The sequence below is a fragment of the Heptranchias perlo genome, chromosome 1, assembly GCF_035084215.1.
Source record: "Heptranchias perlo isolate sHepPer1 chromosome 1, sHepPer1.hap1, whole genome shotgun sequence".
In the NCBI taxonomy this organism is placed as follows: Eukaryota; Metazoa; Chordata; class Chondrichthyes; order Hexanchiformes; family Hexanchidae; genus Heptranchias; species Heptranchias perlo.
Window position 1 is genome coordinate 181,489,239 of NC_090325.1, and position 25,800 is coordinate 181,515,038.

Genomic DNA, 25,800 nt, shown 5'->3' on the forward strand with positions numbered 1-25,800 from the left:
TCATTAAGCTACTCCCCATGAGTTTCTATGCAGGATAGTTGAATAGTAAAGATGCTTATACTTGTCAATATGAAATACTATCAATAAATAATGTTCCCTCTTGTTTCATTCAACTTTTATATCCAGATGGAAATGGTGGTCATGCCATGGATTTAAAAAAAACACCTAGTATGTTTCATTAATATCATCGGAGCAGTTTCCCTGATGCCATACCAGGGCTATCTACACGAGATTTCCCTTATATAAAATCTCCTTTACATCACAAGGTTAGCACACATCTTAGTGAAATATATTTCCCTCTTTCAGTACATGAAGCCATAACAATGCAGACATTCTAGATTACTGATTTATCTAAACCGCTTATATCCAGAGAAACCTTCTTTCAGAATTTGGAAAGATGACTGAGTTGTGGCTAGAGCCCTGTTTGGTTCTGTGGACAGGGTGCTGGGAAGCTAATAGAGCTTGCTTGGCCATCCTCCAGACTGACTGCACTCATAGCCTGACAAGTGAGAGCAGCAGTTGTCCTATTGGTTTCTGTAGAAGAATGCAATTTGCGAGAGCATAACACTCCAGTTCCTCCCTGTGCACATCCTGTAGCATCTGTTTGCAGAATCTAAAATTCCAAAACCAGTGTGTATCAAACCAATCAGTAAGATTAAATCAATGTCGGGGCTTCTTGTCTCTCCAGAATATGATATAAAGGTATTACTAGTAACCATTTGTTATTTCTAAACTTGCAACCTTGTTGAATAAAAGCTCTTTTATACTGCAGTCTTGTTTAGACTGTTGTATAATTTGGGCCATTATCGCTTCTAAATTAATCAATAGAATAACTGCTTTCACACAGGATTCAGCAAAGTAACACATTGCACAAAATGTGAATTATCATTTTGCATAATAACTACATATAAGGCACTGGTAGATTTCTCAAGGTGTTGCTCACAGATAGTCTGGGATCTGAAGTGCAGTTTCCGATATTAGTGCGATAGTGGCTTCATATTGAAGCCCGGTATGTTGGAAGTTTTTACATGCATTATTCCTTTGACATTCAGCCCTCCCCCACCCCCCCCCCCCGACCTCTTCGGGGAAGAACAACAGGTCAATGGATGGCTTTTGGGTGATAAAGCCTACCTTCTTCTCCCATGGATATATGGAGGTTCTTTGCATAGCGTCACATACAATCTGTTCAATGAGTGAGTGGAAGCCCTTTCTGTTGAGGTGGTTGAGTGGTTGTTCTGTAAGAGCTCACAAAGAAACATGGGTGCTATCGGTTGCACCCTTAGGGCAGCCAGTAATCTCCTAAAACTGAATGACCCCATATTGCTGCTGCCTTGCTATGATGCTAAAGATGATGAATTTGCCAGCTCTCCTGCTAAGTGCACCAGTCACCTGACAAATACATGCCCATACGGCAGTTTGGCTGATATTACAGAGATCTTCCATAGCTGCCTAAAAGGTATGGTGTGGTGCTCGCCTTCATAGCCACAAAGAGAGCAACGTAGGCAGGTGAGCATGAGTGCAGGGTAGTGGGAATCAAAAGCTGTTGAGGCTAGTTCAATTGAAAACTGAGTTTGATACAATTTTATTTGGCAAGGGTTTTAAGGGTGATGGAACCAAGGCGAGTAGGTTGAGTTAAGATACAGATCAGCCATGATCTAACTGAATGGCGGAACAGGCTCGAGGGGCTGAATGGCCTACTGCTGTTCCTATGCAGGTGAGTGGGTGATAGAGCTGCCCTATGGCCTCTTTGGTGAAGTGCACTCTTACACACAACTCCTCAGTAAGGTTCTCATGTGATCTGCGCTGCCTGCATATTCTATGGGGGAGGGTGGGCGTAATATCTGGTGGGGTGTATCTTACTTAGATGGTGCCTGACTGTCTTTTCTCCATCCTGTGCTGCTCCTTCTCCTTCTCCATGATAATGGAATAATACGGTATGACTATCGGGAATAGCCTGAGAAGCCCTCACTGTGGATGCGAGTAGGGGTGCTGAAAAATCTGCCTGTTGTTTGATCCTATCAGAAGTGGGAGCAGCAAGTCCAGGTTTGTATAGGCACAATGACAAAAAATTGCTGCAAAAAGTGTTTGCCAGCTTCAGAAATCGCTAGTTAGACTCTTCATGCTCAGAAACTCCTCATTTCCCCTGTATCAGCTGATTCTGGCACCCGCTGTGCCGTATAAATCTCAGTCTCCCGTTATCCTGAATGCATTACATTGCGAGTGTAAAAACAGGAAACTGGGCCTCATTGGAATGTATTGAAATGAGGACATTCAGAACTAAGTGGACCGATTGCAGGAAGTGCCAAAAAGCGTGAAGGAACTCAGGAGAAGCGATTTAATGAGAGAAAATGAGCAGATACATCTTCTGACTGATCTTTCTGCTACAGATTTTCTTGCCCTATTTGTACACCGTTAACACACCAAAAAGGGAGATGAAATTTATCCCCAGAGTCAAGATCAGACGTGACTAGCTATTTTCTGCAAGATGGAGGAAATTTACATTGCAGTCTGGGAAGCAAGAGGAGTCACTTCATATAGATTGATCCGAAGAAGCACTTCTTGTCACCCTACTGTTTAGGTCTTGTGTTAAATTTGTTCAGCTTGACACTTCTGGTACAGTCAGGCTATGAGATGCCTCCTTCTTTACTAGAATTGTCAATTGTATTTGAACGGCCATCATTCCAAATAGTTGATGATCTTTTGGCTGTTGAGCTAATGTATGAATGAAAGTTAAAGTTGTCATAATGAGAGCACCATCAACACAAGAACTGCAGCGGTTCGAATAGAAGGCTCACCAACTTCTCAGGTCAACCATGGATGGGCAATAAATGTGACCTTGCCAGCGTCAGCCACATCCTGAGAACAAATGGTAAAAAATACCTTTTCTCTCCTGCCCCCACAATATGATCTGCTTTTTAAGTCAGCTTTTCATCCATGTAAATATCACCAATTCGGAGAGCTCTATATTTCCTTATTGCAGATTGCCTCTGTTGGGAAGAGCCAGGTGAAAATTCGGCTGGTATTAGAATGGTGTATGATATCAGTTAAACAATGTTAGATTAAAATGAATGGCATGTTGTTTTTGTGGATACTGTGTGGTGCTGGGCCTTTCATACTTGTGTAAGGGCTGGATCTGAAAATGACTGAAAGCGGTTATCAATGAATACCTGCTACACCAGTCTTCACCTTTGATTTCTTTCTCCTCCTCCTCTGCTCCTGTTGCACCAGGGACCACCTCATCATCCTGCGACACGGTGACTGCTTTTTGAATTGCAGTATTATGAATCAGATAGTGACTGTTTTGGATCACTCTGCAGGACTGTACTGAAGCCATCACCACCACCCCCCTAGCACCCAACAAGCTTTGCTTAAACATGTTACTGTTGCGCTCCGCATTACATCTGGTTGAGGCATGTGCATCACTGTATTTATGTTTTGCTATAGTTTGAGGTTTCTCAATGGGATCATCAGCCAGGGCGGTAGAAGATGGCCCTGAACCCCAGCAGCCACTCGCCCAATCTGTGTGAGCCTTCAAATAATGTAGACAGATTTGATTGCCATGTAATGAAGGCATTATGGCAACGTCTTGAACAATGGGCATCGACATGCATTATAATGCACACTACCTGCAGAATTAAACACAAGCCCCATCTTTTCATATAGGTCACAGGTTTGATGTGAGGAGCCCTGATGTCTATGTAAGTGCAACCTACCATGCCCTGTACTCTTAGAAACCCTGCCATCTGGTGAAAGTTCTGTGGTTTATCCAGCTGATGTCTCCTTTCCACAGGGAAAGTGAACGATCTGCCCCTAGGAAAAATAGCATCTGTCACTCGTGATATGCCTATGGGTTGTATATTGGCTGATCTGGCAGATGTCGCCTGTAGAAGGAACCAGTAGCATGAATGTTCAATACTCTGGTAACCTTCACAGTCATTCCTGTTTGAGTAGTTGTCTGCGGGTCAGCCTAGAGCAACAGCCTCTTGAGAAGCAGAGGTGGTGAGGACAGGTCTCATGTGATATGTCCAGTTGTGAGTGTTAGGGTCTGTAATTGAGAATCCCGGGGAAAGACAGGTGCAGACGTGTGTCACTTGCTTTTGATGGCTTGTATGAAGTCATCGTCCTCATCTAAATCAAGTAGCGCAATTGGATCCCCAAAAGGAATTCCCATCCTCAACCCTTTGTTTGCTGTAAGTTCCTTTGCAGCAGCAACCAGCAACACTGTAGAAAAATGTGGTATTCAAACAATGTTAAGATGCAAAAATAGTGCTTTCCACAACAAAAGGAACTAATGCAGGGAGCTAAATGCAATTAAACATCAGTGCTTCTTCCAAAGAAATCACGTTTCAAATTCCCTTTAGGAAAGGTAACCCAGTGTTAAGAATCCAACATCAGCAGGTCAGCGGATTAGTATCGCACCCATTTTATATGGATGAGATAAGCTCCAGGGAAGGAACTTAGCCAAACAATGTAAATTTCGGCATGGGGCCTTATTATCATAGCTCCTGCTCTGCAGCGCTGCCTCCCTTTGACCCCTTTTTTGACTATTGCGAATTGCAGTGCACAGTGACTTGAATACATGCCTGTGTCTGAAATCCTGATGCATGAGGCCTTGTACCAACAGCAGAGCCTTCCAAATTCAGGGCTGTAGTTTTATCCATTTCCCTTAGCACTAGCGTTTTGCTCATTTTGTTGTGTGACACAATTGTACAGTGGGAAGACAAGTGAATGAATGCTTAATGCACATATAAAATGCCATTTATTTTAAACTAGTTAGTGCCACCATTAAAGTAATCGACCTAAGAATTTCATACGAATAATGTAAAGTGTTCATACACCAATCCTGGACCTAACACATTTACCAGGTTTTGAGATGTTGAAGCCTTCAATTAAAAACATCAGTGCAGGTAGTCAAAGTCACAAAGGACAATTTTATACATAAATGTAATCAAGTTATTGTGAAATATATATTTTTTGTATGTTTTTAATCTGTGGAAGACCCATTAATAAACTTGCTTGGAAGAAGTATTAATACTATCATGATCATACACTTGCATCACTGTTGAAGAATAGTTCACTGATTTCCTGTCTGAAGTGTGCTGGTGAATTTTTTTAAGAGTGTGAAGCAGAATATCCAAAACTAAAATGACAGTCAGCAGTTAGTATCAGACAAAGCAGTGTCTAATAAGTAATCTCCACTTCAATCCAATTGCTCTTTTTGTACTTTTGCTACATGCTGCTATTTTTCATTCTTATGGGAACCGACTTCATAATTTAAATGAGATGTGAAGAAAATAAATGCATCTAAAAGTAAAAAAACAAATACTAATTCTGCAAGAATGCACAGGTTAATTTGCATGAAAAACATAGGCCTGAGCAAGACCAGACCAATACTTCTAAACTGGCGACTCAAAGTACTAAGCAGACAGTGGTTTCTCACATTGTCTGTGACACGTGCATGCCAATTATTGCTTTCCTTTAATCTAACAGAGCATGAAGGGAGAATCAATATTCACAGAAATCAATATAGTCAGAAGTGGGCATCAATTCTGAAGTTTTTTTTCTCCTACTTCCTTAATAGAATTTCTACACCACAATTTGAAATACACCAGCTATTTATACACCATTTAGTCAGCTACTTTGACATTTTTTTTGATTGGGGGATAATCTTACACTGCCAGTTTATTTTTATTATATAGAGTGTAGTTGTTTGGGTAGCACAGTAGTATAGTTGAATAACTAGTTTGCCAGTGTATTTTAGACTGGGGTTAGGGATTTTGACAGTTTATAAAATTGGTACTTTAGAAGGTTTAACTGTTGGTCTGCAGCAGTATTTAAATGAAAATCCTCTTGTGCCTAAACTTTAGTCAGTGGGTGTTGAAGAGGGAGGAGGATTAAGGAAGAAAGATGGAAGGAGAAATTGGAAGAGAAGAAAAATGTAGTTGTATATACTAGTGGAAACTAAAATCCTAAACGCTAAAAGATGTGCAGGAAGTGAACTCAAAACCTTTAAATACTAATCATGGTTTGGTGGTGTGGTACATTGGAGCTGTAATATGCTGTATCACGAAGTGTTAGGATATGGGTTTGTACTCATGATTCCTGTGCAATGAGTACTGATTGCAACTGTGACATTCTGCGGAGGTACATAGCAGAGGTTGATAAAGATTTGTGCTATTTTGAGCAGATTAGTAGATTAGTATTGTGCAACAAAATACTTTAAATCAGCATGTATGAACAAGATAGTTTTTTTTAACAATATATTTGTGCAAGATGACGCCCTTCTCAAAGTACTATACTTATCCTATACATTCTGCTTCCAAGCAAATTCTTGTTAAATTTCATCTTATCCATCACCTACATGGACCTAAATTACATTATTGACCACAGACTATACTCAATCAAGTGTGCCAAAATTGATCACATAGTTCATTTAATGCAGACTTTGGAAATTTAATGGATAAAAGCAGCATTTTTGGCCTGCTGACCTTTATCAGTCTGGCAAAGGGATTTTGACCCCCTTGGTTTTTATTTGCATCTCTCCTTTAGTAAGTGCATGATTGTGAGCTGCACAATGACTAACTTCATAGAATAATTCTATGAAGTTACTTATAGTGCAGCTATATTGCAGCTACATGGATCAAGGAGTCCAACATTTGTGCAAGTCAAAAGGTGTCCCAAAACCCCAGGGCACAAAGAAAGTGAAGGCTGAGGCGGGCCGACCGACTCGGGATCCCACCACCCCGTGCGGTGGGCGCATTACCGGCCTGTCTCACCCGCACTGTCGGGGAGGTGGAGCTTGAGCGTGCGTGATATGACCCGAAAGATAGTGAACTAAGCCTTTGCAGGACAAAGCCAGAGGAGACTCTTGTGGAGGCCCGTAGCCTTCCTGATGTGCAAATCGGTCATCCGACCTGGGTATAACTAACTTATGAACCATTTGAGGTTTTCAGCATATTTCTATAGTCAGCAACAAAATTAAAGAATGGGAATTCAACATTGGATTGATTTCCTGTTCATGGCCAACATTGGCACCAGTGAACATCACTCTGTGTTCTCCTCCATTCTGCCATGTCGGCTGAATTTGGCATTCTTAACCTCCATAGGAATTGAACTGGATTCCAGTAAAATGGAGTCCGGTTTTCCTCAGAATTAGCTTTCAAACTCCAGCCTAAAGACAGATTGCAATTTACAAAGCACTGTGGGCCAGTTCAGCTTCATTTATCAAGCCATACCATCTGAGAAAGCTTTCAGTATATGATTTGCCTTGCAACCTGTTGTATTTGATAATAGTTGTTTTTCTTATTCATGTGCAATACATTTGGGCTGTTACTTTTCACCATATGTTTGTCATAGTGTATCTCATTGGAGGCTATAGGTGATGGTTCACCCATCACCTTAGAATTATACCTATAATGCAACAACTGTAGTTTGAAGTGTACTATAAACCATTCCATTCAATTTAAATTGTAACAGAAATTATTTGGTGTCTGAACAATTATTGCATTTAAATGGATGCTCCAATCAACAAGGTGCCAATTAACTGGTGCACATTTTATGTCCTTCAGAAATACACAGGAGAGCTTTAATCAAGGATGTTGGATGAGCAAAAGTAAGGGCATTAATTGTGAGCGACTACTCATTTTGTCTTTGCTGTCTGCTGTGCACATCAGCTGTTACTAGGCTTTAATCTAACGGAGCATGAAAGCAAGATCAATGGGCACAGAAATCAATGTGCTCGGATGCGAGCACTAAGCACTATACAACTTTTATCGGCTTCTCTTTGCTATCCCTCCCCCACCACAGAATGACTGTACCCAGAGTCTAAACCTGATGTAGGACTTTTTTTTCTCATTTTAGTTACAGGATGCTGTTTATATTCACCGTTTAGTACCCTGGGTTTTAGTTGTTGATATTTTAGATACAGATTTTTAGCTGGAAAAGCATGAAGTTGACAAATAGGTGGGAAAGAAACTTAAATAAATAATGAGTATTATTCAGAATATGCTTAATAGTTTTTTTGTAATCTGAATCTCAGTATAATGTTATTTGAGAAGTATCTAGAAAACTTTTGCATTCCACATTGCAATAAAGCAAAATATGTATTTGCATCTCTATTTTTTGTCAGAAAAATGTATTATTTTAATCCCCTTTTTGTCCTCCATGCCTGCACTATTCTCCATCTGAAATCATGATTAGGCTACTTGCACCAGAATGTGCACAGCAGCAGTCTGGATTGATGTGACCTGTGTATTTTTTTTTAACCCCCCTCTCTCTTTGCAAAAGCATCTATATATTTTTTGGTTCTTCTCCCTGACGAGTCGAGCAATTGTATACTCTCCACGTGAAAAATAATGGGCGCTGAGCCATGAGCTCCCGTTTCCACGGTGCAGCAAATCAGTGCTTCAGCATCCTGTTGTGCGGGCATGCTGATATTATTGAAAAAAAATGTTTAATGAAACACAGTTTCTTTGCCAAGTATATTGCCATGTTCTAGACTGAAATACGGCTAATACATCTTTCCAAGATCGAGTTATGCTGTTTAAATATTTAATTGGTTGTTTACTGTCTGAACTTGAAACTTGGTCGTCGGCAACCTGTTTTCACACTGATGATTCATCTATGAATGCATATTTGCTAAGTTTTGGGGCTGTTTGAATATGTAGGGTTTTTTTTTAACAAGAAACTGATTAGCAGAGCAGAATATAATTTGTTCCTTTCTTCACTTAAGGCATGAAGCCAAACATCAAGCATCCTATCAGAATAGTCACTCATGAATGTTAAATATACGAGGTTCAGCTACTCTGTGTTTTCCCACTTTGTACTATTTGACCTTCATTTAATTCCTAATGTGTATGGGTTGCATCAAATGGAATATGTAGTACACACAGTCACACGTCTAGCAACTGCTTAAAGTCTAGCAAGCAAAGTATATAAGCAGTGCTGACAGCTCAGTCTGTAAGTATGCCCCATGCTCTGGTGCTAAGCCACACAGATCTGAAGGGTTCCAGAATGAGTTTTTAGTACTCCAGTTTGCCGCAGAAATGGAAGGAGAAAAGTCAGTCACGTTTCCAGCTTTTGTTCACTGTCCAGTTACCCTCGGGAAGTGTGCCTGCATGGACACCAGGTTCAGGTGAGTTTGTACTTAGAATCATAGAATGGTCACAGCACAGAAGGACGCCATTTGGCCCATCAAGCCCATGCCATACTTGATTGTGATTCTTCTCCTCCCCCCTCCCCCCACCACCCAGAGTGATATAGCCCAACACTTCCACATGAAACAGCTGGAACCCATGGAACTGTATGCAAACATGAGCCAGGAGAGAAGGGGAGAAACTAAGAGGGTGGGGAGAAGAATTAAAAATTTGTAAGAGCAAAACTGATTTGCCTATAGAAGCAAAAAGATTTCTGTTTTCTTTAAGCTGTAATATAAATACAACAACAACTTGCATTTATATAGCACCTTTAATGTAGAAACCATCCCAAGGCACTTCACAGGAGCATCATCGTACAAAATTTGACACTGAGCCACATAAGGAGATATTATGACAGGTGACCAAAAGCTTGGTCAAAAAGGTAGATTTAAAGGAGCATCTTAAAGGAAGAGAGGCAGGGAGGTGTAGAGAAGCAATTCCAGTTCTACGGCCAAGACCACTGAAGGCATGGCCGCCAATGGTGGGGCGAAAGAAATTGGGGATGCAAAAGAGGCCAAAATTGGAAGAACGCAGAGTTCTCAGAGGGTTGTAGGGCTGGAGGAGATTACAGAGATAGGGAGGGGTGAGAAATATGGTTGGAATCACTGAGCCAAACAGACCTTACAAAGTGCCAGGTTCTATTCTTCAATTTGTGCTTTTTTAGCTGATCTCAGCCACGGTTACAGTAAGGTTGTGCCCTGAAGTCAGGGAGGGGAAAATTGGCCAGGTTTCCCACTCCTAAATGCAAGCCTGCTGGAAAGGTGCATGTGTGAACATTGGGTAAGGACAGGTTCGGGCTTTGCTGAGATGCCCCATGGATGAATAACCTTGTTGACATTTATGGTCACTCTCGAGACTCACACAGAGCTAATAGCTAGTCGAGTGAGGCTACACAGATTGCCAGTGCCCATGGATCTGCATGGGGTCAATATCCTTAGGCGAGCAGGGAACAGGAGAAAGTTAGTGAGGGAACGGGAATGTCAAATATATAATTTGTAAAAAAAAGTATAAATGCGAGAATATTTTGTTTTTTATTTTTGGTAGTTGTTGCTACTTCATTAAAATAGTAAGTTATTCTTTCTCTAGAATAAAGTATGGTTTGGATCCTCTATTCAATTGTTATAGTACATTACAGGAGTTATTAATAATGTACAACAGAAGCAGAAGAGGAGAAATAGAAAGAAGTAGCAAAATGCATGCATCAGAGACAGATAAGAGAGTGGCCATATTCTCTCCCTTACCATGTACAATGTCATCAGAGATCGACTCTTACATAATAAAATGAACACCCCCTTCTGATATATTCTGACACATCTGACTTTTTACAGTGAAACTCTTTCATTTATTTTGGGGGGGTGAGAGAAGGATAAATTTGTGCTCATCAAAATGAAGCTATCTGTCTTGAGACTATGGTACTATTCTTTTCCACTTTTTGCATTCAGTCAGCATCAAACAACCCTACTTCAGGTACAGAATGTCCAATATAACTTTGGTCCAGCAATGTACTTCAACAAAACTATAAAAGTGCAATCCCTAATGGGCCAATGTGACATTTCTGCTTCTCACCTCAATCCTGGTGAGCTGTCCAGTGAGACTGACACATAAAAGTAATTAGTGCTTAATTAGGGACACTTTTATGTGTACTTATGGATATAAAAAAAGTGCTTTGAAACAGTTCAAACTCATTTAATTTAAGGCTCTTACAGTTGGTTTTAATTTCATCAGCTGTCCTGTTTTATATCCAGATCCCAAAGGAGAAAAGACATAGCTGTCTTCAAAAGATTGACAGTTGTTTGGAAATGTAAAATTTTGCAAGTGTCTGCTGTATAACAAAATTCAATTCAAACACATGAAGCAATGTGTCCAATTCTGGACACCATACTTAAAGAAGGATGTCAAGGCCTCAGAGGGTGAAGAGAAGATTTCCTAGAATGGTACCAGGGATACGGGACTTCAGTTACGTGGTGAGACTAGAGAAGCTGGGGTTGTCCTCCTTACAGCATAGAAGGTAAAGGGGAGATTTAACAGAGGTGTTCAAAATCATGGAAGGTTGGTAACCAGAGGATACAGATTTAAGGTAATTGGCAAAAAAAACAGAGGCAAGATGAGAATTTTTTAAACACAGCGAGTTGTTATGATCTGGAATGCGCTGCCTGAAAGGGTGGTGGAAGCAGATTCAATAATAACTTCCAAAAGGGAATTGGATAAATACTTGAAGGGGAAAGATTTGCAGGGCTATGGAGAAAGAGCATGGAAGTGGGACTAATTGGATAGCTCTTTCAAAGAGCCGAATGGCCTCCTTCTGTGCTGTATCATTCTATGATTCTATGAACCAGTGTGGATTTATTTTTTATTATAACTTTAAATGCTTTTAAAATATTTCAACTGAGGTATGTGTTTTTTATTTTAGCACTGGTCATCTGACAGAAGGTCAGGTGGAGTCACTGTTGGAGATGGTACAGCAAGAAATACTTGTTGTGAAGCAGAGGTTAGATAAGGTCGTGGATCAAGAGAAGAAACTAATACATTGCAAACTGATCAGTGAGAGAAGGAAACACATTGCCAGAAAAGTAAGTGAAGTGCAATTTTATCCGTTCCAGTTTCCAAGCATATTTAAGTGAAACGGAAAGTGAATGAGCTTATGCAGGAAAGGGAATTTGCCTGACAATAATCGAATGCGAAGGAAGCATTTAGTAGTATGTGGTTACTTAATGAATAAAGCTATCATCCCTACAAGCTGCAAATTGATAGTCTTGAGAAAAACATATCAGGATATAAAACATAATTATTTCACTTCGGCCCCTTGACTATGGTTTTATTGAAGGTTTTGAATAACACCATAGAGTAGAGGTCAGTGCAACAGTACTTTGGCACATGTCTGTTGTTAATATAACATGTTCACCAGTAATTTCCACACGGGGTTCTCCCGATCGCCCATCGTAACTTCGACAAAAACCCAGGAGAAACTGTGTAAGTGGTTGTTTATCTCATTCTTCTGGGGGTTCTGCCAAAGTAATGGCAGGAGATCGGGGACCCCCCCCCCCCCCGCCCTGTTGAAGTTCTATTCCTTTACCTCAGTTCTACCCTGTAATGTAGAGAAACATGAGCAAGCGTTAACTTTTCTAGAATATTGGTGAAAGTTGCTGTTAAAGCAGATTAAGACTGTCAATAGGCAGCATTTTTTTTTAATATAAATTCAAAATACACAGGTTGTGTATCTCTGCTGGAGTCCTAATACTTGGGGGAAGAAAAATAAACAAAGCTGGAGCATTCTGAGAAGTGCTTGCACCAGATGCTAAATGCTGCTTCAAGCTGAAATGGAACGATGTTAAACTCCCATTGCTAAAGGATAGCATCTGCTGAGGTATTAAGCAACTCATCAGAGGAGGATGAATTTGAAGCATTTGTCACTGTATTTTATGCCAGAGCCCATGACCTCAATTGATATGTCTGTGCTAGCTTGTATGGAAAAGCAAAGCAAGATTGATCAATGCAGTCAGGAAACCATTTGGGATGTAATGCTGAATTGTGTCTTTACAGTTGCAAATTTTTTTCTTATTGACTCTTAAGTTGGGACTATACCAGTGAGCCATTTTGTTGATTTATTAGTTAATAGGAGAAACTGAATATTTAGATATATTAAGTGATCACAAATAATTCCCCTGATGGCCAGCCTTGCAACATGCTACTGTGTTTTATATATATCAGCCAAGATCCCTGTGTTCTGCTGAGTTAATCAATCTAAGCCAGAGCAATAATAAGTGGTGCTACATTCTGCCCTGGAATCCCTCTGGTAAGAAAGAGAAGGATCAGTCAGATTTTCCACTCCTGATTATTATAATAACACTGTTTGATATTCCGACACATATATTCCAAGAAACCAGGCAAATCCTTAAGCCCTCTCACTTAGGAACCATCTGGAGTCTTTACCACCCATTTTTAGGTCTAAGAATGATACCTGAGTCGGCTGATTGAACAGTCTTACATTACCCATTTTGGATTGAATTTGAGTTTACCTTACTAACCCTCAGTGGAGATACCTGCAAGCTACTGAGTCAATGAAATAACCCTTTCTTGCCGAATTATCAAAGAAGTCAGACAACCAGTCATGCACTAATAATTATTTATTGACTACAACAGCAACTACTTGCATTTATATAGCACCAATGATATACTAAAACGTCCCAAGAAGCGTTATCAAACAAAATTTGACACCGAGCCACATAAGGAGATATTAGGACAGGTTGGTCAAAGAGGTAGTTTTTAAGGACCGTCTTAAAGGAGGAGAGAAAGGCGGAGAGGTTTAGGGAGGGAATTCCAGAGCTTAGAGCCTAGGTAGCTGAAGGCACTGCCGCCAAAGGCGGAGCAATAAAAATCGGGGATGCGCTAGAGGTCAGAATTGGAGGAGCGCAGAGATCTCAGAGGCTGGAGTAGGTTACAGAGATAGGGAGGGGTGGGGTCATGGAAGGATTTGAAAACAAGGACAAGAATTTTTAAATTGAGGCACTGCCGGAACCGACAAGAGCCAATGTAGATCAGCGAGCACAGGCGTGATGGGTGAACGGGACTTGGTGCTTGGTGCGAGTTAGGATACAGGCATCACAACTCTAAGTTAAGTGTTGAGTCAGGTTAACCTAGCATTAGGTAGCCAGTCTACAGAATAGATAAAAGTCTTGTTGCTGGTTTTTAGCAATGTTTTCATAGCCTATACAAACTCGCCCTTATGAGTGGCATGGTTGTGTCGCTCTCCTTCCATCTCTGGGATGCAGGCATTAGCTTCTGGAGCTTTGAGTTGATGGGCCCCTTTGGCGACGAGGATATCTGTTCCACTTCAATACTCAGTTCCTGCTGCCCACCTTCGCACGAACAATTAGATCTGCTAACTCGCTTAGCTGTCACCTTCCCTGATCTCAGACACTTGTACAGTTAAGCAACACACTCTCTGCCTGTAGCTGGCTGGTATAGTTGTACAATTTGACTTCTATGACCTCTGACTCTCTTTCAAGAAAAAACTTGTGAAGGTACCTTTCTATTTCTGCTAGGCAGTGGTTACAGAGGAAGATAAAGGGAATCTTGTTCCAATTGCAAAGACAAACTAAGGGAATCTAAGAAAGGAAAAGAGAAGCTGCTCTTCTCTACTACTGATTGGATGGGTTCAGAGTGTCCTATTTTTATCATTTGATTTCAAAGAGAAGCTTCTTATATTCAATTGACCAATCTGAGTGACACGTATTAGAACATTTCACCCCTTTTGCTGTCAATCATTTCTAACAGTCAGTAAGTTTTCCGAGAAAGCTCGTTAGTGAAGCATGGATTTCTTGAGACTGTGTGTCTCCGTTTTACAACCACCCCTCACCTACCAATTTTCTACTCATCAAGGTGTCTCATGCAATTATGAGGGAATGTGATTACTTTATGTCCCACTAAGTGCCATTTGTGGGTCTGTGTTTCTCTTTTACACAGGTTCCCACACAGGACTAGATAAGGCGTGACATGTTTATGTCATCTCCTAGGAGTTATTTTCTGGCTGAACCCTTCCAAATGGTTTCCTGACACTAGCAAGGAATGCCTTGTTCATCTACACAAGCCTTTATGGCTTTTAGCTTAGAAGACTTTATGGCTTGCTTGGCTGAAAACCTTGTGTTAATTAGAAGCCTTTGATTAGCTTTACTTCCCAACATACAGTTCAACAACTGACTCCATAATGTATGGACAATTTTAAACTAAAACTCCATTTTGAGACCACATTTCAGGCAATTTACAGGACATTTCCCCAATGAATCTTAAAGGCACTCTTCAGGTGATTTATGGGGCACTTTTCCTACATTACTTCACAGTAATTCTTGCTGGAAAGCACATATTCATAAATTGGGCAAGTGGTGATGGGCCCCTATAACACTTGATCGGGGGGGGAGATTTTAACCCCCAAGCACAGGTGGGTGGATGGTAAAAAAAATTTTAATTTCTCAAACCCGACCCCAACTCGCCTCCAACCTGCTCACTTCCGGTTTTAACATAGGCGGGTCGGGGGGGGCGGGCGATCAACCCGCTCTTAGGAGGTGGGTCGGTCAGTGAAATCTTTTAAGGAGGCTGCGTGCCTCTATTTTACCTAAATTTTTAATTTTTAATCCATGGAGGCTGTGATTCCTGGGCTGCAACTGCTCACCCCCCTCTCCCCCGGTGATCTCTGACTGCCCACCCCTCTCCTCCACTGGCGATCTCTGACTGCTCACCCCCCTCCTCCCCCGGTGATCTCTGACTGCTCACCTACCCCCCCTCCCTTGGCAATCTCTGACTGCTCACCCCTCTCCTCCCCCGGCGACCTCTGACTGCTCACCCCTCCTCCCCCGGCGATCTCTGACTGCTCACCCCTCCTCCCCCGGCGATCTCTGACTGCTCACCCCTCCTCCCCCGGCGATCTCTGACTGCTCACCCCTCCTCCCCCGGCGATCTCTGACTCTTCACCCCCCTTCCCCCGGCGATCTCTGACTGCTCACCCCTCTCCTCCCCCGGCGATCTCTGACTGCTCACCCCTCTCCTCCCCCGGCGATCTCTGACTGCTCACCCCTCCTCCCCCGGCGATCTCTGACTGCTCACCCCTCCTCCCCCGGCGATCTCTGACTGCTCACCCCTCCTCCCCCGGCGATCTCTGACTGCTCACCCCTCCTCCCCCGGCGATCTCTGACTGCTCACCCCTCTTCCCCCGGCGATCTCTGACTGCTCACTCCACCCCTCCCCCGAAGATCTCTGACTACTCACTCTCCCCTTTCCCGGCGATCCCTGACTACTCAACCCCCTTCCCCCGGCAATCTCTGACTGCTCACCCCACCATGATCTCCGACTCTCTCCAACCTCCCAGTGATGTCCGACTTCCCCCTCCCACCGCCTCCGACGATGGCCGACTTCCCCCCACCCCCACCCCCAACGATGTACGACTTCTATTAGGATGGCATCATGATTGTGCCTTTGTTATTCAGCAGCTTCTTTAACTTGTTTTTTTGGTCACTATTAGAAGAGAAACTGGTGTCCTAGCAATGCCCTTGTATTTGACGTGGCACTTGGGTGTAGCCAAGTCCTAGATTATTTTTAATGAATGTGGGCCTGAAAATTATTGAGGTTACTATTTTTTATGAAGCAGTGAAGAAATGTGATCATGTAGCCTGCTATTATGGAGTATGTGCATGATGTTAGAGACTAAAGAGATGAACTGGTGGAAGCAGATTGTTCTGTTGTTAAGAGGCAGTTATAGAAAATTTGGAGATCAAATCTAAACCTAAAAATTACTCCTGTACATTCCTACAGTATCTAACAAAATCTATGATGAATGTATTTGTCTTTTAAATTCATTAGTTTGGTTTATTTTTTCATTTTCAAAAATGTAAATCTATCCAATGAACCAGAAAAGTCACATTCAGTCCCTGTTCTGTGCTCAGTTAGCTGATCTTAGCTGGAAAAATGGAAAGGCACTAGAATTCACCTCAGAATCACTGGGTTAATCACGAGAAAATTGGATAGAATTCCTGCTCCTGATCAATATCCAATGGAGAAAGAGCCCGCTATATTACAGATATGCACTGAACTCTGAAGCTTTGAAACTCACATAGCTTGCAACATGAACATTTTCACAGTTTGTGATAGATTAATTGTTTCTGAAAAAAATAGCTTCATTTTAAATCGTTTCTTTAAAAAATAGGACAGTGTTAAAAGAAAGCTAGGTTAAAATAAAATGCATGTTGCTTTCATGTTGGGTGAAGGTGGGATTTGGTTCATTGTAATGCATTTGTTGATGAATAACCAACGTATATTGTCACGGCTCACATGTGAATAATGGTGAGGTATTAGAGGGCAACTTATGCCAATGAAACCATAGCCCATCAAAGAGTCAACACAGTCAGGAGAAGAGAAAATTGGTGAGAAAAAAATACAAATATAGACTAATTTTTGATACTCATATGAACCATTCCATAGGATGCTGGAAATAAATTCATTAAATCAGATGAAGTAAAACAGAACCAGTTGGTGGCAGCATTGTAGCTAGCATAAACAGTAGTTGTTTCCAGAATTCATTGAATGCTGGCCCATTACTAATCAAATATTTCAAATTTAGGGATGTATTGAGTCACTAGTATTGGTGAGTAAAAATCTGACTTTCCCTGGCCTGTATCTTAGACCTACTATGGATATCATATGTGATATGGTAACAAACCCGATAGAAGGATATCCTGTTTCCATGTAACCATTTCCATAAAGGTGAGTGGCTTTGCACAAAAGTCATTTGTGTGTAATTGGATACATCGTGAATGCTTTTCTATGCCCCAGAACTAGAGAGAGCCCAGTTAGCTCAGTGTTACTGTACTACTCTTTTATCCTTATTACGTATTTCTGAAATACTACCATAATCCAGTGGAAATGAACTGAATTTCTCTCCAGTTTTTGAGGATGAAACTGGTATGAACAGAGTGCAACTTAAATTAATGAGTACATGTTAATGTCTAGACAATTGCTAAATGTTCATTGGTGATTTTATGAAACTGCTCAATTGTTCCAGATAAGAGATACAGAAGAAATTAAATGGCCAATTGTTAGTAAAACAAAATCGTCATATGGAAATTAAGGAGAAAATGAAATTGTACATAAAGGGCAGCTGCTTCCTAGACAACTCTGAGTGGCTGACAATTTACACTTACAAAGCCAGCAATTCCAAAATGTTTTCTACCTTTTGCTGCAGATGAGTAACTTGTGCCACACATAATTTAGTATTAACAATTCTAAGATAGTGTCAATGACTTTATTAATGTATTATATTAGTATATACACACTGTCCTAGCCTCTCAGCTAAGACGAAACAATCAGAAAAAGTTCAGTTCTAATCTCCCTATTCTCTTTCTACTGTAGCTCTTTGTTGACTTTGAATCTCCTTTCACTTTATTTCTCTTGGCTCTTTCTCTTTCCTTTCATTGTGTTCACTCTCTTCCCCTCTCACCTTATCATTTTCTGCTCTGTTCTCTAAACTCTCCTCTCAATTAACTTTAATCTTCATTCTTTCATGACTACTCTGTTTCTCTCTAATCTCTATCTTTTCTCTATTTCATCTCTAGACTTTTTTTCTCTCTCTCTCCCTGTTCTTTCACTCTTGTTTTCTTTCTCCCTTTCTCTGAATTTGTTTTTGCTATATGCTCAGTTGAGAAGGCCCACAGAATGGGTTATACTGTGAGCATTAAGGATCCTAAGAGCCTTTTAAATTCCACTTTTAGCATTGCATTTCATTGGTGAGTGATTTTAAAAAGTTGCTTTAAAGAAGGTACTTTAAAGAAGATTGGTATTTAATATCATTCTTTGTAATGTTAGATTTGTGAGCGAGAACATCAACAAAACGAGCTGGCATCTCTTCTTAACACCTCAGGAGAAAGAAGGTTCAATCACAACAAATATCTCATGGATTGGCATGACCTATTAAACAATCAAAGTGCGGAACTCGGAGAACTGGTGGAGAAATTGGACGAAGATACAGTAGACCAACTGGAAACCCTTACTGTGCACCTTACCAAAAATGCCTTGCTGAAAATTAAAAAAATCCATGCTGAACTTGTTCAGGAGATGGTCAGTCTTGGGGTCTCAAAGGACTATTTAAAACAAATAGCAGAGGACCAGGAGAAGGAAATAAACATTCTGCACGAAAGGCAAAAAAACCAAGAGGAAAATGAAAAACATAAAGCTAATGAATCCCTGGAGAGAGTTAGAGAAGAATTATCCAAACAGCTACAGTCAGAAATTGAAGAACAGAAATTCTTAAGGCATTGGGAACAATTGGTTTTCCAGTAAGTGCATATGATTTTTTTAATTCATTCTGGGGATATGAGCGTTGCTGGCAAAGCCAGTATTTATTGCCCTAGTTTCCCTTGAGAAGGTGGTGATGGGCCTTCTTCTTGAACCACATCCAGTTCAGGTACTCCCACAATCACAGTTCAAATAACTGGTTTAGAAATGTTACACAAAGGGTTAAATCAATGGGCTCGATTTTGGGATCGTGTTTCCGGCGGGTTTCCAGCGGGGGGGCCCCGAAAATCCCGATATCCGGTCACGTGACCGGATCGCGACGAAATCCCGGCCACTTCCGGGTACCGCGCTGACGTGCGGGGCTGCGCGCGCAAGCCCCGCTGGTGGGAATCCCGCAGGCAATTAAAGCCAGCGGAGTTCCACTTGAGAGTACTTACCTTGCTCGTTGTGGTCAGTTAATGAGCTGAAGCAGCTGTCAAAAGAGGAAGTGTGGGATTTTCGGTTCAAGGCAGTGAGTTTCCCACACTGGGGGAAACAGTCCCTCCTCAACCAGGCGTGTTGCAGCCAGCAGCCTGTGGCAGGTGCCAAGGTGCGCTCCACGGGGGAGAGCCCTCACCCACGCAGGAGGCCACCGCGTCACATAGGGCAACCCCTGCCCTCCACCACCCCCCGCCAAGCCAGAGGACAGACCGACACGAAACCGCAGCCCCAGTCCGAGGAACCACCCACCTACCCTGCACAACCCCTCAGACCAACACCTGCCAGATGGGTGGTGTGTGGACACCCTCGGAGGACGAAGAGCATGACCAGCCCCAGCAGCCTCGCAGTCCACGCCGTCCGCCGCAGAGACGTGGATCCCCCCAACACGGTGTTGTTGCACGCCCACCTGCACAGCAGGAGGGAGGGCTACCGCAGAGAGAGACGCATCGCAGAGGGCACTACCCTCGCCACAGGGTCCACAGACCGAGGCGCAGCTCCCCGGACCTCTCCGAGCAGCAGTGCACAGGGAGGCGCAGATTTGCTCGACATGTAGTCGTGGAGATCTGCAGCCTCTTTCATGCCGAGCTGCTCCTGGCTGGCCCCAGCACCAACTGCTTACCTGTCGCTGTCAAAGTCACCACTGCCCTCCACACCTTCTCCTCCGCATCCTTCCAGGGTGCAGCCGGCTACACCGCCGATGTCTCTCAGTCGTCTGCGCGGACGAGCCCTGCAAATACACCTGCACCTACTCTGCAGTAACACGATGGGTGGCATCAGTGGTGGGTCCTCATAGTGATACCCAGGAGCGGCCATTATTGGACACAACGGACAGGATTCGCGGAGACATGGCAGTGGTGGTGTCAATATAATGTGTGCTGTTTGTTGCTCTGAAATTCAATATAGGTAACACCCATGACAAACCCTCCGACACCCTTGTGCACCCCCTTCATGCTCACGACACGTTTGCCTTACGCTGCCTACTGCACATATGTGATGCATGCCCTGTGGCTGCAGCACAGGTGGTGGCAGGTTGAGTGAGGCTGGCCGTGAGGGAGATGCACGGGAGGGTGAGTATGGGATGGAGCAATGAGATTGTGTGAGGATTGGGTTGCGTGTTAGTGGCAGGATGAGTACTGGCGAGGTGAGTAGGTGGAGCTAAGATGAGGATGGGGTTTGAGTGGGTATGAAGGGTGATGTGACAGAATAGTGTTGGCGGTGCCGAAGGAGATGTGGGGTGGGGGCAGTGTTGTGGCAGACGGAGTGTAGGGGAAAGACTTCATGTTCTCACTGCGGCTGACCTACTGCAGTCATTGCAGCGCCTCCTGCACTGTATGCAGGTGGGCGATATGTTGGTGGCGCAGGTGACCCCCTCTGCCACCTCGAGCCAGGCCTTCTTGGTGGCAGAGGCAGGCCGCTTCCTCCCGCCCGCCGGGGGGAAGATCTGTGTCCTCCCCCTCCTCCTCACCCCATCTGATGATACCTGGGGTGAGGCATCATTAAACTAGGAGCAGCCTTCCCCTTGGGCTGCTCCATGCTGCAATTTGTCCCATTGGTTGCAGCATCTGTCAGTGGAGGACTGCCCCTTTAACTAGAGAGCCTCCAGCTGACAGATCGTACTGCGCATGCGCAGCCCGACCGACGCGCAGGCCAGCGCCGTGGACCCCGGAGGAGCAGGTAATTGATTCCTATTAGTGTGTTGCCTGCTACGATCGCGTGGGCAACCCACTAATTTCGCCGTCCGCGTTTTCGACGCTCCCGGAGGACCACCCGCTGGGAACCCGCAGGCCTGCTAAATTCGAGCCCAATATGTTTGGTTTTGGGGTGAAAAACCATTTTGATTAGTAATTCATGAGCAACATTGCCAAATTGCGAATACCTTTGATTTAAAAAGCTTAGTGGATTTCCAGGTACATGTTTAATGTAATAAAATTATGGTGACTATATTCTTATTCAGCTCGGTTTCTTCAGCCATGCAATCATTAATATTGGGTTTTTTTCTCTATGGCTATGTTTTATGTGCACATTGTCTTAATAGAGTTATATGAGCTAGCCATAAAGGTAGTTGAGGTGCCATTACTCTGTTCAAACTATACTTCCAAAAAAAACAATCCCAGTCACACTTTATTATATCAAACTCTGATATTAGAAGACTTCAGTTCCAACAAATTTTGTCTTTGCTGCCAACTGAAGCAGTGTTATTGTGAGTAGAGCAGCTCACACTGCGATGAGGTGAACTACTGATGAGGGCCAACTTAGTAATTTCCCATCCAAGTTTGTAATAATGAGATTTGAATGTGGATAAGTTTGCTTTGCCTCTTCTGGAATTTCTCTTGACTATCTTGGTGGATTCATGGTGAATATTTTTTTCTGTAATATTCATTCTCGGGATATGGGTGTCGCTAGGAAGGCCAGCATTTATTGTCCATCCCGAGATGACCTTCAGAAGGTGGTGGTGAGCCTTCTTCTTGAACCGCTGTAGTCCTTGTGGTGAAGGCAATCTCTTGTTACAGAACTTTCCCTCAGGAGACTGAATGAATAAGATAGGTTGTTTTGTGCTCTGTGACTGGAACATGTTTGACAGGGTGATTGACCTTTTCACGTTTCATGGTTTCTTGCATAATTGAAGATATCAAAAATCAATATGGAAATTTTCATACTGTTTCTAACAATCTAAAGCAGGATGCTACTTTACAATTACAGAGTTTCACTTTACATTGAGCAGAAAAGAGATTCTCGCCTGGATTTTCCTCTGTTATCCTGCCCCAAATTTAGGCAAGATAGCAGTGGAAACAGCAAAGAAAATCAGGCAGCAAGGCATACTGCTGCTTCCCTGCTGCATTCCAGCAGGACCACCACTATCTGCCCCTTCCCCGCCTTCAAATGCCAGAGGGTCGTGGGTTCCCAGCCCTTTACTCTCCCATCTGCCCCTTTTATTGACTCTTCCTGGGACCGGCAAATGAAGCCTGGTGTAGCCCCAGATCAGTGGCGGAAAGATGTTGAAGTCTCCTAATTTTTTTTTATTTGTTCATGGGATGTGGGCTTCGCTGGCAAGGCCAGCATTTATTGCCCATCCCTAATTGCTCTTGAGAAGGTGGTGGTGAGCCACCGCTGCAGTTCGTGTGGTGAAGGTTCTCCCACAGTGCTGTTAGGTAGCGAGTTCCAGGATTTTGACCCAGCGACGTTGAAGGAATGGCGATATATTTCCAAGTCGGGATGGTGTGTGACTTGGAGGGGAACGTGAAAATGGTGTTGTTCCCATGTGTCTGCTGCCCTTGTCCTTCTAGGTGGTAGATGTCGCGGGTTTGGGCGGTGCTGTCGAAGAAGCCTTGACGAGTTGCTGCCATGCATCCTGTAGATGGTACACACTGCAGCCACAGTGTGCCGGTGGTGAAGGGAATGAATGTTTAGGGTGGTGGATGGGGTACCAATCAAGCGGGCTGCTTTGTCCTGGATGGTGTCGAGCTTCTTGTGTTGTTGGAGCTGCACTCATCCAGGCAAGTGGAGAGTATTCCATCACACTCCTGACTGCCTTGTAGATGGTGGAAAGGCACTAGGAAGTCAGGAGGTGAGTCACTCGCCGCAGAATATCCAGCCTCTGACCTGCTCTTGTAGCCACAGTATTTATGTGGCTGTCCAGTTAAGTTTCTGGTCAATGGTGACCCCCAACGGAAGGAAAGGGCCTAATAGTGGCCTCATCTCCCTCCATTTCAGCCTGATCCCTTACCTGCTGAAGGCTTCTGTCTTAACCGAGGCCTTCAGTAGAAATTTTGCTGCAGGATTCGGGGCTCTTCTTTCCCTTTAAGAAGCCTCCCATCTATTCTGATGCTGCAGTGGCAGTCTTACTGCACCACCTGGATTTTTCTCAGCACCACTGGGGGGGCTCCTGCTCGCTGGCAAGAATCCTGTCAGGAGTGCGCTGTGAATACAAATTAACCTTGACCCAGGAAAGCAGGTTGTTCTTAGGACGGTGGGTAAGGTCCTGGCCTGACCCTGTAGAGGTGGGAAAAGAAAAATCCAGCTCTTTTGTTTTTACTTCCATATCAATCTTAATTTATTTCATTTGAGTTGTATAAAAAAATCGTATAATTAAAAACAATACCTAATACTGAGCACTAATGTTGCTGTCAAAACTGATTTCGATCAGATCCCTTACTCTGATAATGCAAAGTTATATTGCAATGATATTTAATGTTTTATGAGCACTTGAAATCAATATTAGGTCCTAAAACTGAATCACTGCATGGCTAAAGCATTCAATCTGCTCTTAGTTCAGCTTGCAAATCACTGTATACAGGAGTAGTAATTGTGTGAATTATGATAATAGCTGACATCTGTACCAGCATCTGCTGCATCAGCAGGGCCAATATTGTACAGTACATTTGGTGGGGCCGGGTAGCTTTGAGTGCCAGTGCACTGAATCTTGTAAAGCCTTTCAGTATAGAGTGTTTTACACTATTCCCATGGCTTCAAATTTTTTTTGAAATGTATTCTAGGGGACTGCATAGTTTAATATTGTGATAAATCCACCTTTTATCCCCTATCGACCTTCACCCCTCCTCCAAACAACTTGGCTTAAGCTGCAGTGATGAGATTTTGGAAATCATTTCAGCATTGATATAGCTGAAAGGTGTGGGCTGTTTCATCCTCAGATCTTTTCATTTTGAATGATTTATCAAGAAGCCGACGACGCTATGGACTCTCTAATAGAGGCCAGTATTTAAAGCATTGAAATGTGAAATGTGTTTTTAAGTATTATTATTTAAATATTAGGACTACTACATTTTGCAGTTTATAACCAACTATAAAAATACCTCAAATTTCAGAAAGCAGTGGTAATTTGTTTTTTGACCCAGATCCCAACTGGGGAATTTAGAATATGTGGCAGGCAAAAACATCTGAAGAGACTAGAACCCCCCTCACATAACTACAAAGGATAGTAAAATGGCCAGTATATCACCCATTACAATTATAGCAGAATGTAATTTTAACAGAAAGATGTTTTTTCGACACCTATGTAAGTCAAGTACTCATTGGGTATCTGTGAAATAAGTTACGTCACTAAGTGTCCCCATTGATTTGTGACAGATGAAACGTCCCTTTAGACTTGGTCCTCAGTTTATCCTTTAGATTTATCTAGTGAATCTCTTCTACTTTTTTTTAAAAAAGAAACATAATGAAGAATTCGCTAGCACTATCTGAAGAGGAAATTCAAAAGATGATGCTGAGTTATCTTGCCAATTTCTGCCAAATGGACAATAGCTTGGCTCTTCCTAAGCTGCGTGAAAGATCCAGACTCCAAGACCATCTGACTGACTGGAGGAATGCAAAATTAGAAAAACTTGAGCAGCAGTGGAAGAAACGGGTGAGTCAGCATGGAGAGGACAGCATTCTATCAGCAGCATCCTGTGATTCATTTGTACAATTTCTGTTCTTGTTAAAAGTGATGAGGTTGGAATAATAATCTGGTAGATTTAGTTAAATATTATAGCATTGCAGGCTAAAGTGGAGAGTTGCTGCAGTATATCCTGTAGAGGCCCTCCTTCTCTCCTCAAACACTCCATTTGCTCCACTATTGGTGACAAGGCCTTCAGATACCTGTGTACTATGCAATGGAATTCACTCCCCCCGCCCCCCACCCCCCCACCTGGATTCCGGTGGGCAAGAGGAGTTAAAATCAGCCCCATACATTCTTTTTTTTGGAAATTAAGGAAGGTCTTAATGTAACAGTTGAAAGAAACATTTGCATCCTTAGTGGGCCAGTTTTATAACCTTTTATCACATGACTGTGAACCTTATTTATGAACTGAATTAACTGTCAATCAGAGTCAGTAGCTGTACTTTTAATTATGTGTACTTAATAGGATGGATCAGAAAAATGAAACCCTTCTTTGGGAGAATTTTACTGTGTCTCCATCTTAAAACAACGGCAGTCACTAATCGCACACCGCAACCTAATATTACAGTAACACCCGATGGATGGTTTGACTGCAACTATACTGGTGGATGCTGAGAACAAGATGTTCTCTGTAACGGAAGCAATCAATACCATTCTTGTTGCTGGCTAGAAATCCAAGTTAAGACACTTGCTAACTTTCTGCAGTACTTTCATTTGTATGAGGAAAGAGATGCCCTCAGCCCAAGTTACGATAAAACATCAAAACCCAACATGTGAAAAGCTGTAGCATTGAAGCTCCCCGAATTGAAACAGATTTGTGCTTGTGTGGAAACGCTAATGAGCAGACATCGTTTTCTATCAATAATCATCCAGGACTGAGTATATACAGATCACCTTTACAGATTGCTGTGATGTGTGTTAAAACGTTCACATTTGCACCACTTACTTTAGTGA

At 42.6% G+C, this 25,800-nt stretch overlaps 1 protein-coding gene across 4 annotated transcripts in view; it reads left to right on the forward strand.

The window, feature by feature from the left end:
• The window catches only part of LOC137328491 (limbin-like), a 140,333-nt gene that overhangs the window by 66,174 nt on the left and 48,359 nt on the right, over positions 1–25,800 (forward strand). For all 4 annotated transcript variants that reach the window (XM_067994343.1, XM_067994341.1, XM_067994342.1 and 1 more), the window contains exons 13-15: positions 11,605–11,764; positions 18,543–19,012; positions 24,618–24,813. In XM_067994343.1, the coding sequence (XP_067850444.1) occupies positions 11,605–11,764; positions 18,543–19,012; positions 24,618–24,813 (826 nt within the window). The remainder of the gene's footprint in view (positions 1–11,604; positions 11,765–18,542; positions 19,013–24,617; positions 24,814–25,800) is intronic.